The sequence below is a fragment of the Bufo gargarizans genome, chromosome 5, assembly GCF_014858855.1.
Source record: "Bufo gargarizans isolate SCDJY-AF-19 chromosome 5, ASM1485885v1, whole genome shotgun sequence".
NCBI lineage: Eukaryota > Metazoa > Chordata > Amphibia > Anura > Bufonidae > Bufo > Bufo gargarizans.
The window spans coordinates 202,887,958-202,907,238 of NC_058084.1; the positions used below are offsets into that span (position 1 = coordinate 202,887,958).

Genomic DNA, 19,281 nt, shown 5'->3' on the forward strand with positions numbered 1-19,281 from the left:
ACCTGCCAGTCATCTTTAGGATTGTTCATGGATTTCTCTTTCATTAAAGGGGTATTCCCATCACAGACAATGGGGGCATATCAGCAAGATATGCTACCATTATCTCATAGGTGCGAGACCTCTGGGACCCACACCTACAACGATAACGGAAGGGGAGAGCTGTGGCTGGAAGACCCCGGATTTCCCAGGGTCCATCCACCACCAAGCATGGCTCCCATAGAAGTGAATGGGAGCGCACCGTGCACACGCGGCCTCTGCTCCCATTTATTTCTATGGGGCAGACGGAAATGGCCGAGCCAGCGCTAGGCTATTTTCGGCAGCCCCATAGAAATGAATAGAGGGCGGCTGAGCATGCGTAGTGCGCCCTCAGTTTATTTCCCTACTCCGTTCTGATTGCAGGTGGGGGTCCCACAGGTGGGACCTGCACCTGTCAGACAATGGGGGCATATCCTAGCGACAATCACCATTGTCTGTGATGGGAATACCCCTTTAAGGCCCTATTGACAGGATCGTATTTTTGGTCAGAATACGACCCGCATTTTTTTTGCGGATCGGATGCGGGCCCATTCATTTCAAATGGGCCACAAAATAGTCTGCCGTCTGCATCCATATGTCCTATTCTTTTTGCAGACAAGAATAGGCATGGTTACAATGGGTCTACAAATCTTACATATGCAATGTATTTTTTGTGGATCTGCAAAATACATACGGTCGTGTGAATGCACCTTAACTGCAATGGAGAAAAAAAACTGATAAATGTGTTGCATATTTCATCCACAATGTTTGAACTTGTGCCAAGACATCTTGGTCACTGTGTGAAGTAGGGATAACCTGTTTTCTGCTAATTTTCAACTACACAACAATATAGCTTGCCTCAGGTAAGCAATATTTCTGTTTTGCCATCTATTTATTGCACTACCAGCATTTATAACAATGTAGAGGACCCTGTCTTAAATCAAAAACATGCAGCCATTTTTTTTTTTTTTTTTTTAAGAAAGTTCAAAATTTATGGACATCAGCCAGGTGAGGTACAATATGATTAAAGAAAGAGCTGAAGAACAGTAACCAAGATAGTACAATTAGCTGTGCAAACATCGGAAAATAAAATAATGACAAAACCATACAGTCTCTTTCAGAACAAAATTACAGTATTATATTAGTAAAACCTGAAGCGCATCACCACAGTAGTCCTGAAGAATCACTTCCTGTTGCACGAATGCCCATCAGCAATAACAGTCCCCTCGATTAATTTCTCCCTCCACCTCTCCGAGTTGCAGTTATCCAACCAAGATAAAGTTAAGATCCAAAAATACAGCGGAACCAAGCTTGTACAACGGTGGTAAGCTGTGCAAATCTCTAGTCTTGAAATGCAACATCAAATATTTCAAACTGGGTCAATGGCATAATATGGAAAATAAATATGATCATGGGAAGCATGGCACGTGCTGTGCGTTTCACTTCAACAGGGTTCTAAACATTAGAAAAAACAGTTTTGTAATAAAAACCCACCATGAAGCAGAATAGAATTATATAACTATATACATATTTATATAAAAAAATGAATATTCAACTACATAAGTAAGCAATTAAACTTTACAAAACCCTCATACCTACGTTTTGGTAGAGTGAGAAAAGGCAGAAACCAAACACAGAATGATTTTTATTTTATTATTGTTCCTTTTTGAAAACCTTTAATCTGGACAATACTTAAATGGTTCCAAAACATAAAGTTGTTGGAAGCCTCCTGTTCAGTGTGTGACATCCTGAGGGATACACCAAATCCCACCACTTTTGGTCAGTCTTGGAAATCCTTAGAGTTGAAGCCATACTTCTCCATGTGCAGTTTAAAACAATGCAATATGCATCATACATCAAGAAACAAAGAAGATGGTGGTCCTTGGAGCTTCTGAAGACCCTCTTGGCTGCGCTCCACTTTCTTAATGATTTCAGACACAAAACATACAGACGATGTAAGTCCTATCAAGAACAGGAGGTCTGAAGCATAAAAGAAAGACCAACAATGGTAAGAATTTTGTAGCATAAGACACTGTTTTTACTGTTACTTTCTTAAATACAAAAGACTGGATGAATAGAAGCCGGAGTCCCAAATACAATGTGTTTCAAGGTATAGAACTCAGTCATTAGGTACAGTGATGAAGGGGCTCTGCCTTGAAATGCACTGTTTTGAGACAAATACATTGACTTTTGTCTTCTGTCACTTCAAAAAAGGGTAGTGCCAGTCCTGATTTTTTTTTCATCTTTCAAAAGATTGACGGCCACCCAAATCCACCAATAACTCAGACAAAACAGCTGCACCATGTGTAACTGTATTACATGTACGACTGGTTGTATCCAGCACATAACCAAAAGAGGTGAGCAGGTTTCCACCAAATGTTCATCCTTCCCTACAAGTAACCTTAGGCTGGATTGCTTTAGTGCAAGTAGCCTAAATCTAGCCCTTCACCGGCAGAACCTACTGACTATAAAGGAAATCGGTGGGGAGTGGCTGGATTCCAGTCGGATCCCATTATAGTCTATGGGGGTCCAGCTATGCCAGATCTCGAGAACTCTGCGGAGCCTATTGACCCCCGTAGACTATAAAAGGGTCTGTTAGGTTTCCGTTCTGATGAAGATTTGACGCTGGGAACAAAAGTCATGCATGCATGCATCCATTTTCCAATTTGAGATGGTTACTTACCTTGAATACTGAGACTTTCAGTTTGAAAAACTTTTTGTAGAGGGGGGAAATAAATAACAAGTAACTGCCCCATGATGGATCCGAGGACAGCATAGCAGAACATTTTGTTACTGCACAAACCAATCTCAAAGACAGACTTGGTCTATAATGAAAAAGAAATAACACACACTCAAATCGATCTTTAAATAAAATGACAGTTATTTACTGATGACATGATGAGGTGGGTGGGTAGGTGTACTTACTCTGGAAATCCAAGTCAGAATAAACATTTTACAAGTCTGGAGTATTCAAATGCTACACTCCTAACCTAGTGGGATTTTGGTGTAGCTTGTACTGAGCAGTGTTCAGCAGCAGGGGAGGAGGTGCAATGAAAGGAGCTCGTCAGACTAGGTGGCTAGAGACTGAGTTTGACTTGAATATATGGTACTTGGGCTCATGAACTTTTAGGTCTCTTTCACACGAGCGAGTCCATTACGGGAATTACGTTCCGTGTGAGAGTGTGATCCCTCCACTCTGGACTTGCAGGAGTGCACGGCATTATCATGATTTAGAATGCTATGTGTCTCCGACCTTTTTTCTACAGAATCATACTGACAGCTTTATGTCACTATGATTCTGTGGAAAAAAGGCCATGCAGAGACACACTGCATTATAAATCATGATAATGCCGTGCGCTCCTGCAAGTCCAGAGTGGAGGATCACACTCGCACACGGAGCGCGATTCCCGCAATGGACTCGCTCGTGTGAAACAGCCCTTACAGTTTCTAGCCACACTCCTAGAATACTCAATTTAGTATCACACTACAAGAATTCTCACATGGATATTGAAAGTAAGTACATCAGCCTCATCAGGTCTAAGATCTATTTAAATACAGTTTCCAGTATCTGGTGACAGATACTCTTCATATTTAGTTTCTTTCTATAGCGTCCCACTCATTGTAGTCTGTACATTCATAGCCCACTGTGAAACTAAAGTCTATGTTAAAATATCTGTATTTCATAGTCTGCATTGCAATTTATGCAATCTGCAGCAAAACAAGATATAACACTTTTCCATTTCTAATATTTTATTCTACTGTTTGCTCTATAGTGTTACTAGTGATTTGAAAAGGTTCAGTTTTTTTTCCCCTCACAGAAACCAGCATCTTTAGTCTATGGGCCTTGTTTGGTATTGTAGCTCAGCACATTCTTTCGAGTACAGATAAGTTTGCAGCAACAGATTAGTCCAAGGACAAGGCTGTCTCTGAGGAGGGAAAAAAAAAAAAAAAAAAAAAAAAAACACTTTCTAATCCCGGAGAACTCCATTAGAAATGGTCTGGTTTATGACGATTTTCACTAGCTATTCACCAATCTTTACATAAATTACCATACACTGAACAATTCAGAAAACTTGTAATTTAGGCTACTTTTACACTGGTGTTTTGGCTTTCCGTTTGCGAGATCCATTCAGGGCTCTCACAAACGGATCAGTTTTGCCCTAATGCATTCTGTATGGAAAAGGATCCGCTCAGAATGCATCAGTTTGCCTCCATTCAGTCACCATTCCGCTCTGGAAGCGGACACCAAAACGCTGACTGCAGAGTTTTGCTGTCCGCCTGACGAACCCGAGCCAAACAAATCCGTCCGGGCACACAATGTAAGTCCATGGGGACGGATCAGTTTTCTCTGACACAATAGAAATTTCAATAGTGTTCAAGATAGAAGACCCGTTCATGACGGATGCATGCGGTTGTATTATTGTAACGGAAGCATTTTTGCAAATCCATAACGGAGCCGCAAAAAAATGCTAGTGTGAAACTAGCCTTATACATTTACATCTCAGTACAGGGAGGAGGAGTTGTCAATGACTGATAGCATTGTGTGTATAAGTGTACATACAGAGAGCTGTCAGTCACTGATAACACCCTACTCTGAATACCCATCAGTACAGGAGGAAGTGTAAAAATTACAGGTTTTACTACTTTTCCCACAAAAATATATATCAATTTGCTCAGCTTCTCCTACTCTATAACATGCTGCTTTTAGACTGCATTGCCTTTTTTTTAGTGAAGGGTGCTCTTCAATACATGGCCCCCTTAAGCACCTGTTTTGCCCGAGTCCAACTCGGGTTGTGGGAAAAGCACTTAACTGAGCCGGGAGGGCTGCTATGTCCTGAATGGTAGCAGCTAGAAACATGCAACTGGTCTTGTTTGAAAGCTGGCATTTCATAACAGCTTTCCAGGCTTTCATAAAAGACCAAAATGACAGCTAAAGTCCAGAGGATAAATCACTGTTAGGCCGAATGCACACGGCCGTGAGCGGTCCGTGGAACCATGGGCTGGATTCCTGCTGAAAGCAGGAGCGCACGGCGTCATTGGTTGCTATGACGCCGTGCGCTTCCTGCTCCTGCCGCCGCAGTACAGTAATGCACTGGTATAGATCATACCAGTGTATTACTGTATTGTGGCGGCAGCAGGAAGCACACAGCGTCATAGCAACCAATGACGCCGTGCGCTCCTGCTCTCAGCAGGAATCCAGCCCGTGGTTCCACGGACCGCTCACGGCCGTGTGCATTCGGCCTTAGAAAATCAAGTCAGGAATAAATCGCAGGTAAAACCTGCTTTTACTTTCACTTTCAGCTGCATTCACAGCATCCTGATTTCCATCAGTGATATCTTCTCAGGTACTGAACGTATTGTCGTCATTCTGGTATAGTCTGAATGCTTGGAATGCCAGCTGGTACCAAACCAGAGATATGAGCAGTTAAAGCGGCCACCCCGCTCCCCTTTAGTCTGGAGGAGAATGAGGGAGCAGCTGACCAACTGCAGAAAGAAAAAGGAAAAAAAAAAAAAAAAAAATAATATATATATATATATATATATATATATATATATATATATATATATATATTATATATATAAAAATAAATAACGACTGGGCGTATAAGACGACCCCCAACTTTTACACTGAAAATATAGAGTTTGGGATATACTCGCCGTATAAGACTACCCCTTTTTCAACACACAGCAGTACATTACTGCATCCCACCGCCATCCCTAGATACCACCGCCATCCCTAGATACCACCGCCATCCCTAGATATCACCACCTTCCTTGTCCTTCCTCCCAGACCCTAAACATGTGCCACCTATACCCTGAACATGTTTTTGTTATGTTATTCTTCATATTCACATATGTACATCTGCGCCGCACTTCGATACGCCGCACGGAGATCTCACGCAGGACGTTATCACTGTAGTGACCGACATAATATAATTATATATTTTTTCCCCACACAGTGAACGCCATAAAAAAAATAAATAAATCCACAAAATAATGTAAAATTTTTTTTTAATCCCCCCCCCCCCCCAAAAATAATAAGTTATTTAATACACTATATATACATCCTAAATGCTCATCGGGTAATCGTATCGTTGATGTGGACACAAAAATCGTTGTTTGTCGGCAGCATATCATGCTGTGTAAACATGCTCTGGTGTCAGCAAACAAGGAGTCTGGGGACGAGCAACTGAATTAGCGATTGCTCCTCCCTATACTGTGGGGGAGATCGCTGCATGTAAATACAGAGGTCTCCTTCCCGACAATCTCCTGCTATATCATCCCATGTAAAGGGACCATAGGAAACGTGTATGGTGGAAATATAAATCTGCCACAGGAAATGTGGTCTGGATAAGGAGTGATCTTTTGGAGAGGTTTCACTGTAGTTAAGAAAGTTGTCTAACCTGTGATCTGGAGCTTAAAGCATTGAACATATCAAAAAATACAAAGCATGTGAAGGTCATCGTCGTGTCTCGTGGAGTAATAACATTATCCCGAAGCTGAAAAACAAGGCGAGCAGACATCATAAAACAACCCCAAGCTACATAAGCCTTTACATACAGATTACAGATGCAAACTGAACATTTATTTTTAATTTTGTCAATGCCTGTGTTTGCTTTAGGCCTCTTTCACACTACCGTTTTTTTTTTCCGTTTTGCGGTCCGTTTTTTGCGTTCCGTATACGGTCCGTATACGGAACCATTCATTTCAATGGGTCCGCAAAAAAACGGAATGTGTTCCGTAAGCATTCCGTTTCCGTATTTCCGTTTTTCCGTTCCGTTGAAAAGATAGAACATGTCCTATATTTGGCCGCAAATCACGGTCCGTGGCTCCATTCAAGTCAATGGGTCCGCAAAAAAAACGGAACACATACGGAAATGCATCCGTATGTCTTCCGTATCCGTTCCGTTTTTTGCGGAACCATCTATTGAAAATGTTATGCCCAGCCCAATTTTTTCTATGTAATTACTGTATACTGTATATGCCATACGGAAAAACGGAACGGAACAACGGAACGGAAACGGAACCACAACGGAAGAAAAAAACGGAACAACGGATCCGTGAAAAACGGAACGCAAAACACTGAATTCAACATACTGTAGTGTGAAAGATGCCTAATTAATACAACACATATCATCAGTGCGAATAAGATGGAGAATTGAAGGGAAATCAACGCCGCTGGATGACACCACTATATGTCTGGACCTTACACTTATTTTATTCATTGAGCAATGAGTTATTAAGGTACATCCATAAAATGTAGTATGTAAAACAAACAAAAAAAAAAAAAAAAAAAAGCCATGGAGATTTTAATTACCTCTCTCCAGAAGACGAACAATGTGCCACATACTATGATGATAGAAGAAATAAGAATTTTGATAATTAGGTTCTTGGTGAGAATGCTATCCTTAAGGTTTCTTGGTGGCTTTCTGATAACATCTTTGTCAACCGGCTCTACTCCGAGGCTATAAAAAATAAAATAAAAAAAGATCATACTCATATAGTAAAGGGCGTAGTTATACTTTGTTCCAACAGGTGATGTATGCAACTGTAGCCTAAATGCTGAATAGGCACACACAGTATGAACAGAGCCCCACATCAAGAACTTTAGAAACCAATAGTGGGAAAAACCAAGCATCAAAACACTACAGGAGAAATTAGAAGAGACAGCAGCTCACAATGGCAGATACGCATATATTAGGTTGAACAACCATGAAAACTAAAAAGTATATCGTCTTACTGAAGAGAACCAGAGACTGTGTTCACCTACTGTCATCCCGTCAGGACAGACACCAGTAGATATCTCTGGTATTACTTAAAGTGGAATGGTCACTTGGTTTATTTTTTATATTCTCTAGGGACAGGGATGTTAAACATTTTGGTAATGTACTTTTTTAGAAAAAAATACAAGGTGTATTCTGCAAAGGAGAATTTGTATTTGGTCCACAGAAGACGACTGTGTGTAACATGCAGAGGCTCCCAGTCCCTAACTATGTACATGTGTCCTATCACTACCTACCTGACTTGTTACACACAGGCATCTTTAGTGCCCAGTAAAACACTGAAGATTGACTACTTAGTAACACTCACTTACAGCTCTGATAGAAGAATTTTTAACCCAGTCATGTACAATCACATAGACGGTTGGGAGTTTAAACATGGCTCTTGCTCGCAACCGCCATAGATGCTAAGTGCCTGCTGTTTTAAACAGAAGGCACCCAGGACCAATGTATGCGATCGACGATAAAGTCGATCGCACACATTAAACCCCTCAGATGCCGTTGGCATCTGGTAGTTTAAAAACTGGGAGCGCAAGTGCACAGGTCCCCCTGGCAAGCTGGGTGCAGTGTGCAGCAGCCTCTGTCCTCATGAGTGGTATGAGGCTGCCGCACACTAGTTCCTATAGAGAGCATGCCCGTGGCAGGGCTCCATAGGAACTAGTGCATTTCTGATGCTAATGCTTTGGAGTCTACGAGAAAAACAATCTAATAATTGATTGTTATAAGGTAACCTTTTAGTATGTTTTTTGGAGTGTGGAAGGAAATCAAAGTCCCCAAAGGTAACCCTCACACAATCCCCCAAAAAATACAAACTCCCTTATTTTGCCCTTTATCAGATTCCATCCAGGACCTCAGCACTGCAAGGCAAAACCAACAATGGAGCCACGATGCAATATATGCTCTAAGAAAAGGGCAGGTGTGAGGGAGCAGCAAAGGGGAGATGTCTGATTGACACAGAGCACATCCACTCAGAATGGAATTTTTGCCGAAAGAGGGAAGGAAATACTGGAAATACCAAAGTGGGCATCGGGTGGGACTCCATGCTCTGAGCTGTAAGTGCTAAATGAGAGGGTCCTTTCAGGCAGATTCAAGCCACTCTTAAAAGGGTTCTCTGAGATTTTTCTCAACTGATGACCTATCCTCTTGATATGTCATCAGTATCTGATCAGTGGGGTTCCAACACCTGGGAACCCCGCTGATCTGCCTTCTCACAGCTTACCAAGCACAACACCGTACACCGCTGTGCTTAGTTTTGCAGCTCAGGCCCATTCACTTCAATGGGGCTAAGCTGCTCCTAGGCCACGTGATCGACAAATGTGTCGTCAAAGGCCTAGGAAAAGCAGAGAGAAGGCTACGGCGCTCACAGGAGTGTCGGACCCCCCAACAATCAGATACTGATGACCTATCCTGATGATGGATCATCAGGAAAAAAAAAATATATATAATACTTTGGAAAACCGCTTTCAATTACAAGTAATCTTAAGATCCAATAGCGTTAGCTGACCTTGTTGGTGTGAACCATTTTAACTGACGTGAAAGCTCTGGAAATATTTTACTTGCTTTCAGAGCTGGAAAGTCTTTCAATCTCACATTTCAGATATTGTCGTCTGTCTGTCTTTTCTCTGTAATTTTTGTTTTTCTTACCTCTGAGCCGGAGGGCCATCCATGATTATATTGATCCACAAAATCTGCATGGCATTTAAAGGGTTTGGAAAATTCATTAATGTAGCAAGAGATATTAAAGTCAAGGCTGCAATGCTCCTAAAATATAAAAAATAAAAATAATGAAATTTAATAAAGCACTGTAGACTAGACTGTATCATACAGGAATAACTGATCTGCCTACAGGATCTAAAAATGAGTGCAATGTCTTCGGACTTCACACCTCAGACTTCAGTGCCTCCAGGACTCTCATGGGAGTCTTCAAAAATTTAAGTGTTTTTTTTCAATCAGAAATCCTGCAGCAAACCTATATAACCACAGAACTCAGCTTCTCTCCCTCCATCATAACCTCTTGTCAGACAGCCCAGCAGAAGGCACCCAATAGTTATTTTATCCTTCAAAAGAAAATAATTTGTTTGCCCTGATATCAGCATCCCTTTAAAAGGGATTGTCCAGCTTTTAATAAGTGATGGCTGATTGGCAGGGATCAGACACCCCGCACCCCCACCGACCAGCTGTTTGGTCATAGCTCTGTCAACTTTGTAGTGGACCAAGCACAATAATGCAGTGCTGTCATGATGAGCTCAGGCCACTACATAGTAGGCGAAGCCGTCTGCTTCCAGTGCTGGAGCTATTGCCGAACAGCTGATCGGCGGGGGTCCGACAGCAATGATCATCTTAGCAATGGCTAATAGATGAAAAACGTCAGCTCACCCATATGTCTGAAATATCAATCAGTGCAGTTCCACAAATGGATCTTTTGCCTGTTCAAGCTTGAAACCATAGAACTACAATAAAATCTGAAGCTTTAATAGTTAAGGGGTTCTCCGGAATTTTCATATTGAGATTGGTGGGGGCACCCATCACCTCCACCCATCCGATTTTGATAACCATTTTCTACTTAGACTTGATTCTAGCCCTGAAGATAACTAGGCCATCACTTAATAAAAGGTGGACAATTAACTAGATATTACATAGAATGGCAACAAAAAAAACACAGGGGGAGAAGGGAAGGGGGTGGGGGCTAAATCTTAAACTCTGGATCAATAGAGGGCTCCATACACAGAGTACTGTCATCCGAAGAACTCCCAACTCTCCCCTGACAGATGACGGCAAGGAAGAGAAGGATCAGACTGGATTAATTTTAAAGCTGATCCTTTTGCTCTCCTGTGAGATAAGCCACTGGTATTTCTACCATTGAATGGATGAGCCATGCATGTTCAGGTTTCTGAACCCTGAAGGACCTGAGGAGAAGTTCATGAAAGGAAACCCACCAAAATAGCTGAAGCTGCTTTCTAAGGAAGAATGTGCAGGACTAAATAGACAGTTACTGGAAAAGTACCAGATCCTAAAAGCAAGGGTTCAGATCAGTTTACCACTCACAGACCACCTTTCTAAACAAATAAATGGTTAAGTCTAATATTTTTGACTTCTTTGTTTGATTTTCTTTATCTAATCTTAGGACTACACTTAGAAAGTGAGAATCGTATGTAGTTTTAGGTTTACATTTATGCAGACAATTTAGAAAATTCTTTACAAACTTTTAAAGTATAATTGTCGTATATATTTTTTGGGAGTATTGGATTGTGGCGATTAATATCTCCTTGGTGGCCCCATTTCAACTTTTCACTGTGTATTCAATTACCCCTTAATTCCACATTTTTGTTCCCTGTTTACCTGTGCTTAAAATAGGGTTGCTATGCATGGTCAGTCTATGTGTTGAAGGACGGAGGACGCAGAAGCATGCAGCATGCAAGGTCAGAGGACTGTAGGTAAATTATTAGAGCCAGGTCCTCCCCAGCAGCTGATAACAGTGCCTGGACTGTGTGCACTTCTCCCTGTCCCTGCGCTTGGCAGACGCTCCCTCACTCAGCAGAGCTGGACAATGCAGAGCCAAAGCAGCGCAGACAAGGGAAGGGAGATCTGCCATCTGCTCAGTGTATAAATGAAAGCAACATGTGGTAAGAAGACCCCTTTGTGCTGCAGGAGATTAACCCTTTAGGCCCCTTTCACACGGGCGAGTATTCCGCGCGGATGCGATGCGCGAGTTGAATCCGGACCCATTCATTTCTATGGGGCTGTTCACATGAGCGGTATCTAGTTGATACAAGTCGTGACGTCAGTGGGCGGCGGCCCGGCGATAAACTGTGAGAAGGCCGCGGCGCTGCTGGAGCGCCGCTGCCTTCTCAAACAGCTGATCGGCGGGGGTCCCGGGTGTCGGACCCCCGCCGATCAGAAGCTGATGATCTATCCAGAGGATAGATCATCAGTTAAATGAAGGTGCAGAACCCCTTTAACTCACCTTATCCTCTTGATCGCGTAGTTCCCGGTCGGTCTCTTCTTTAGCTGTGGGCTAAAGGACCTGTGGTGATGTCAGATCACATGCTCCAATCACATGGTCATCACCATGGTGATGGAGCATGTGATCTGACATCACCACAGACCGACCGGGAACTACGCGATCAAGAGGATAAGGTGAGTTAACTTTTTTATTTTTTTTAACCCTTCCAGCACTATTATACTCTGCATTCTGTATTCAGAATGCTATTATTTTCCCTTATAACCATGTTATAAGGGAAAATAATACATTCTTCAGAACATCAATCCCAAGCCCGAACTTCTGTGAAGTTCGGGTTTGGGTACCAAACATGCGCGATTTTTCTCACGCGAGTGCAAAACGCATTACAATGTTTTGCACTCGCGCAGAAAAATCGCGCATTTTCCCGCAACGCACCCGCCTCCTATCCGGGCAAAAAACATGACGCCCGTGTGAAAGAGGCCTTAAGGGGAGGGCTGTGGTTACTGACACTTTTGGGGGGCTATTGTTACTGGCTAGTGAGGACAGGCGGGATTAGCCTCAGGGTGAGGGCAGTGGCGGCCATCTTAACTGAATAGAGAAATTGCAGTTTTATGCAGACTGGTTGCTAAACGCTGAAACTTATTAAATATGGGGTAAGTCAGTCTAATAGTAACCGATTCTGGAATATCATGTTATTAGTAACTACATATATGAAAATTGAAATTAGGGTCTAAGTGTGACAGTTATCCTTTAAGCACCACCGTATATGTATCAAGGGGGAGGGTGTGCGAGACATAGCCATGTTTGGTTACCGACTAATGAAGGTGTATGTCATTGTCCATATTGCCTCCTTTGCTGGCTTGATTAATTCTTCCATCACATTATACACTGCTTGTTTCCAGGGATTACGACTAGAGATGAGTGAAGTTTTCAAAAATCTGATTCAGCTGCTTCACCAAACTTTGACAAGAAATTTGACTCGCTACGAATTGCATTCCATTGTATGGAGCCAGTGCAACGACTCCATTTAACTCCTCAGATGCCGCGTTCAATGCTGATCGTGAGGGGGCTAATCAGGGGTTAAAACAAATATATACATTTGATCGCGAAGAGGCAGTCGTGGCCATCTTGATTGAAGATGTCATCATGCCCGCCCAGTGTGATGCCACATGTCAGCATGCACGAGAATTGGCACATTTTCTGCAATCAAGATGGCTGCAATGGCCTCTCCGCAATCAAATGGATGAAGCGAGCATGTTATTAGTTACCACGAAGCGCCAGGAAATTTGGATTCGTGGCAAATCAAGTTTTTCCTGAAATTTGGATCTAATTTAACTTGGATTTGCTCAACACTAGTTATGAACACCCTGCCCTGCAATACAGCAGTAGTGGTCATGCTTGCACACTATGGAAAAATGTGCTGGCCTCTGGCGGCCAGGACTGTGGACGCGTACACAGGCATGCATGTGCAGCGGCTCCCCTCCCAGCCACCTGGTATTTGGGCTGCAGCGGTGGCCATAACCCTGGCTACGAGCCGTGTATAATGTAATGGAAAAATGAAGCAAGAAAGCAAAAGGAAGCAATATGCACAATCACAATACATTAGGAAGTGCCTTGTGTTAATGTTCTCTACATGATAAATGCCACTTGCTTAAGTGAGACAACCCCTTTAACGGTTATTCACATCTTCGAACATTTTATTTTGATCTTAGACATTTACATCATATCCACAAGCTGAAGCATTAACGTGATAGGACTAAGATCTGTTATTGATCGAAACGCGCAAGTGATTTTTACAGGACTGGTTGTACTTGTTATGGAATACTGAGTAAAGCTGAAAGGATTCATTTGAGAGCTCAAGCGGTGGTGACATTTTGGACTCCCATAGAAGTGAATGTCTCCCCATTCAGTCCCCTCCTGGATGTGGAGGCAGCTTCAGGCAGGACATGGGTCAACAGACCTACAGCTGGCATACATCTATGGCATATCCTGTGGCCACATCATAAATGTCTAGAAATGTTATTCGGTGCCTACATTCATGTATGTATGTATGTATGTATGTATGTATGTATGTAACTTACGTGCTAAGCTGGAAGCGAACAAAATTTTTAATGTTGTTGTAGATTCCCTTCCCCTCTTCAATGGCTGACCTGAAATTAAAATCATTTCATATCCAGTTAGTCTTTGGCAGAGGATAGTGTGAAGTGCTAATGAAACCATCTCAATGACGGCCTAAAGGACACTCATCAATACAAGCTCTACCTGAAATGAATATGTTCCAGCAACACAAGCATTATAGTAATAACATACTTATGAGTAATGAATCCTGGCAGGCGGCTCCTATCAATGCCATTTCATCCGAGTGCCTCAGATTGCTTTTATAGATCTGTTAGCTAGATTACATAATGTACCAAAAGTACAAGCAACCACCGTACCAGTGGTACTAGAAAAGAAGATTAAAGTTCTAATAAACACTGCAGCAGATAAATATTTAAAGGGGTTGTCTGGTTTCCTGAGATGATGACCTATCCTCAGGATATCAGACCATTAATATCAGATCGGTGGGGGTTTGACTCCAGGCACCCCCGCTGATCAGCTGTTTGAAGGGATAATTACGGCTTAGGCCAGTTTCACACTGGTGTTTATCTTCTCCGGCAGGCTGTTCTGGCAGTGGCACAGCCTGCCGGATCCGTACTTCAGTGTGCCCACATGTTCTGTCGGAAGTCTGCCCGGCACAATTCACCCCAACCGCAGCATGGCAAATATGCAAAGAGGCGGGCGGACAAAAACCGCTGCGTGCACACAGTAGTATGGATCCGGCAGGTTGTTCCCCTGCCAGAAAAAGAAACGCCAGTGTGAAACTGGCCTTAGGCTGACTTCACATCACTGTTTAGTTTTCCGTTCTTCTGATCCATCAGAAGAACAGAAAACAAAAAAACTGATCCTTTATTTTGAGCATCAGTTATGCTTATTTTGCATCCGTTTTAAACAGTTCTATCTGAGATCCTTCGTGAAGGACTTTTTCTTCCGTCTCAATTAATGGATCCCAGATGAAAATGATTGATACAGATGCAAAATGAGCATAAAAGGATGCATAAAGGGAACCTGTCATGTGGATATTTGATTATAATCTAATTATATACAATCATTAACTACTAAAAAAGTGCCTTAGATGCATTCACTTACTGGTGTGACAGATGGTTACCTCATAATATACACACAAAGATGCCACATGCCGCATGCTAATAAGCTGATTTGAGTCCAGCATGATGTCATTGAGTCCAGCGTTTATTTAATTAACAGCTATAGCCACTCCCCTGCCCACCTGCTGCTGATTCATATGGAAAAATAACTGTCAAATCAACAGCAGGTAGGCGGGGAGAGTCAGGAGCTCATGAATATTCAGGACTCATCATTATCAGCTGGAGCTTTTCAATACAAGATATTGGCAGATTGACTGGGTCAATTAAAGAAAGTGACCCAGCATTTTGCTAAAAGAATCAGTCACTTATTTATGTTGCCCTTAGTTAGGACACCATAAAACTGGTGACAGGTTCCCTTTACAAACTGGATTTTGTACTTGCCGTAAAATCCACTTCTCGCTGGATGCATTGGGGTGGGGGGGCACATCACCATAGGTATATGCCCAGTTACTGTCTAGTGGCAGCTGGGCATATACCCATGGTTCTGTGTCCCCCAATGCCATTCATGAGAAATAAAAGATCTGTTTGTTTTCTGATGGATCGGAAGAATAGAAAACTAAAAAACGGTGATGTGAACCCGGCCTTGCTCTTCCATACAGTTGAATGGGACTAACCATACCACTACAAAGATGGCGAGCAGGTAAACAGTGAAAAGGACACAGTGCGATATTGATGAACGATACGTCATCAATATCAGGAAAATGGACAACCCCTCTAGAGGTGTCATCATGAGATAGTAAATGACATTTAGATTTAGCTGCAATTACAAGAGATAATGGTCTGAAAATCTACAAGCATATAGATAAATGTGCAGTGAATGAACATAACAGGGTAAAAAAAAAAAAAAAAATAATTAAAAGCAGACGATATTTAATTTTCTGTTGATTTTTATAACTGATACATGTAGGACTCACATAATTGTATGAAAATCATCCTCCACCAGGATCATGTCAGCTGCCTCTTTACAGACGTCCGTTCCAGTTTTGCCCATGGCAATCCCAATGTCTGCAGCTTTCAAGGCCACGGCGTCATTCACACCATCTCCGGTCATAGCAACAACAGCTCCAATGTTCTGCAGGCTCTGAAGTACAGGAGCAGCATGTCATTTACAGTGGATACTGTCATTCTGGCTAAATAACACATGGATCATTTAGCCCAAAAATGAAAAACTGAGGATGAAGATATAGGGCGTGTTTTAGGGGGAAAAGATCCCTGTGGTTAACTTCGAAGGCCAGATTCAGACATGATGGAATCGCCATAGATTTGTTACACTGATAGCGTGGACAAGACCGCTTGCACATGGGAGAGATTTTTGAGCAGCAAATGCAACATGGATTTTGCTATAGATTTCATCCTCCTTCAATGAAAGGGAAAACCCCCAATGAAAATCCACAGCACAAACTGACAAACTGTGGCTTCAAAAAGCACTGCTTATTTTCCATATGGAAAATCTCCCGCAGCTTCTACATACCCAACACTTTCGGTATGTGGATGCTCAGGGTGATTAAAGGGGTTGTCTAACCGCCAACATTAGTATGGCATATAGCTAGGGTATGCCACCACTGTCATATATGTGCAGGTCCCACACCTATCTGACACTGGTGGCATATCCTAGCAATATGGAGACAAGACAACACCTTTAAAATAAGCAGTGGTAATAGAGTTCCGCACACATGCAAATTACTGCCATATGGCTTAAAGCAGGGATGCCCAACGTGTGGCCCTCCAGCTGTTGTAAAACTACTACTCCCACCATGCGCTGCTGTAGGCTGTCTGGCAATATTGGGAGTTGTAGTTTTGCAACAGCTGAGGGGCCTCAGGTTGGGCATCCCTGACTTAAAAAGGAAACCAACTTACCTTTACAATCTTTAACTTGTGCCGCGGGCTGGCCCGATAAAAGACAGAGACCTTGAATATAAAATGGATATGGAAAAAATAATTAAAATAAATAAATAAAAATATGTAGAAAACAATAATATTCTCATACTACAATTTTTCTGACCTTTGGTACCATCTGGGAAAGCTGCTGAATGTCCATTGTATCCACCTCCTCTCCAGAAAGGGACTGCAGGCCATTGGAATAGAAGCCAAGACGACTAGCTGCGTAGCAGAATGAGGAATGTCAAAGAAGAGCGTTCACGGATTAGCATCTGAGTGTGTTGGGTTAGGACAATGGTATCACCAGACATATCTCACTAATGAGGTGGTTAAGCAGTCAATATGTAAAAGCCCCTTTTCGCTGATGAACATCAGGCAGATTATTGCTAACCAGCGTTTGTATGAACGCTAATTAGCGATATTCTGCTGGTGTAAAGGTTCCGCTGATAACCCGATGGACAAGCTTGTTCATTAGGTAATAGGAGTGTCCATGTGGACATCTAAATCATCGTTTATCAGAAGCAGATGGTGCCATCTAAGCAACACTCTGCTGCCAGCAAACAATGATTCTGTATGGGGTCAAGCAATGGCATTAGTGATCGCTACATGTAAATGCAGCTTTCTCCTCCACTGACGAGCAGGCAATCATCCGCTTCCTTCCTGACAATCATCTGATCAATTGAGCAGGGAAAATTAAGCAGCCCCTCGACCTGGCTGGCATCATGTAGTATGGAATAAAAAAAAATTATATATATATATATATATATATATATATATATATATATTTTTTTTTTTTTTTTTTTTTATTGGCGTAAAGTTGCTCATAATTAAACTCAAAAAGCAGTCACTTCCAAGGACCTGGCTCAACAGTCTCCAATCCAACCAGTAGAATTTATTCACAGGACATTTCAACCCTTCCACGGAAGAGCTTAACGTTGTCCTGTGACCAGTGAGTGAAACAATTCAGCAGCCTCATCTCATGGAATAAACAGCTTCTTCTATACACAATGGTTTGGGACAAGACTCCTTTCATCATTATAGTGCAGGGGCCATGACCATGACTAAAATAAGGGACTACATTTACCAATATCTGTCAGAGATGAAGGCGGAATACATTTTCATACAAATTAACTCTTTCCACCTCTAGCTCCACCTGATGGAAAAGTTGCCATCCTATAGGTCAATGTTCAACCTTTTAAATAGGTCTCAAGATATAATTTATGATTATAGCCAAGCCAGGGTCTCATCTGCAGAGAGCTGTTTCTCTGTAAGTAAAAACAGTACCCAATGGATCCCAACAAAGGCCTCTCACCCAGTTAGGAGAATTTTCCTACAGCATGGCCCCTGAAATAGAGGATTGATACTCCCCTGCTCCATGCTGCTCTGGTCCTCAACGGTCTCCAACTTCTGGTTCTGACACTGTTTACATGCGGGTGGCTATGGACATGGTGGCATATACTTCTCCCGCCAATGGCTGGCTTCAGCAGCAATGCGCTGCTTGTGGCCACATCACCACTGAAGCCAGTCATTGTCTGGAACAGTGCAGCTGACTATGCCCATAGCCACCCGTATGTAAACAGTGCCACGACTGGAAGACAGAGCAGAGGCAAAAAAGACCACCAGAAAGGAGTAGGTAAGTATGAACCTTCTGTTTCAGGGGGCAATGCTGCGGGAACTTGTTGAATAATTTTTACTGGAAAATCCCTTTGAACAGTTCTCTCTGCTCTGCACTGATGAGGGGCAATCACCCCTGAAACAGCTGCCTGCAGATGAGGCACAGGCTTGGCTATAATCCTAAATTATGTCTCAAGGTTTGTTTAAAAGTTAAACATTGACTTACAGGAAAGGTGCCAGAAGTACAGTTTTCTTTTTTTTTGTAAAAGAGGGTTACTTTGGATACCGTTTTCCCAGAACAGTACTGCATGTCCTGTAAGGTTCTTTACACTCACAAGGAGAATAGATTTTCAGGAATAGTGTTTTACGCCTTCACACACTAGCTTTTGTCATATTGTTTCTATTAAATACAGCAGTATGCATGTCTGTATGCTCATGCTGCCCTTTCATCGATTCCCTTTAATCAAATGAAGCATTTCCATTCCGAGTACAGATAACAGTGGCGGAATTAGTCACTTGTGTATAGCCAGACATATTGATGGCCTATAGACAGATGTCCTGCTGCTATTAAAGCAAACACAGCGTAGAACAAGCCAAGCCATGAGAGGTGATCAATAATTCTATCAGCATTTTAAGAGTCATGCTGGGATGGGGAAACCATTTAATTTACAGATGTAAAATAGAGTTTTGATGAGAAAATGGCACTTGATATTCAAGTGGAGAACCAGTAAAACAGAAATCGTTTTCTGGCTGGAAACCTCTTATTAGCAGGCCACATGTTCATTTATTGTATATACTTTAGGCCAATCAACCTTGACAAGAAGAGCGA

At 42.2% G+C, this 19,281-nt stretch overlaps 1 protein-coding gene across 1 annotated transcript in view; it reads right to left on the reverse strand.

Moving 5' to 3' along the window:
- Nucleotides 1-1,649: 1,649 nt before the first annotated feature.
- The window catches only part of ATP2C1 (ATPase secretory pathway Ca2+ transporting 1), a 96,169-nt gene continuing 78,537 nt past the window's right edge, over nt 1,650-19,281 (reverse strand). Inside the window, exons 19-27 of the mRNA XM_044295749.1 lie at nt 16,963-17,060; nt 16,818-16,868; nt 15,875-16,041; nt 13,839-13,907; nt 9,441-9,557; nt 7,334-7,481; nt 6,420-6,515; nt 2,699-2,840; nt 1,650-1,995 (exon numbers count right to left, since the gene is read on the reverse strand). Coding sequence (XP_044151684.1) covers nt 1,865-1,995; nt 2,699-2,840; nt 6,420-6,515; nt 7,334-7,481; nt 9,441-9,557; nt 13,839-13,907; nt 15,875-16,041; nt 16,818-16,868; nt 16,963-17,060 — 1,019 coding nt within the window. The 3' untranslated portion in view covers nt 1,650-1,864. The remainder of the gene's footprint in view (nt 1,996-2,698; nt 2,841-6,419; nt 6,516-7,333; nt 7,482-9,440; nt 9,558-13,838; nt 13,908-15,874; nt 16,042-16,817; nt 16,869-16,962; nt 17,061-19,281) is intronic.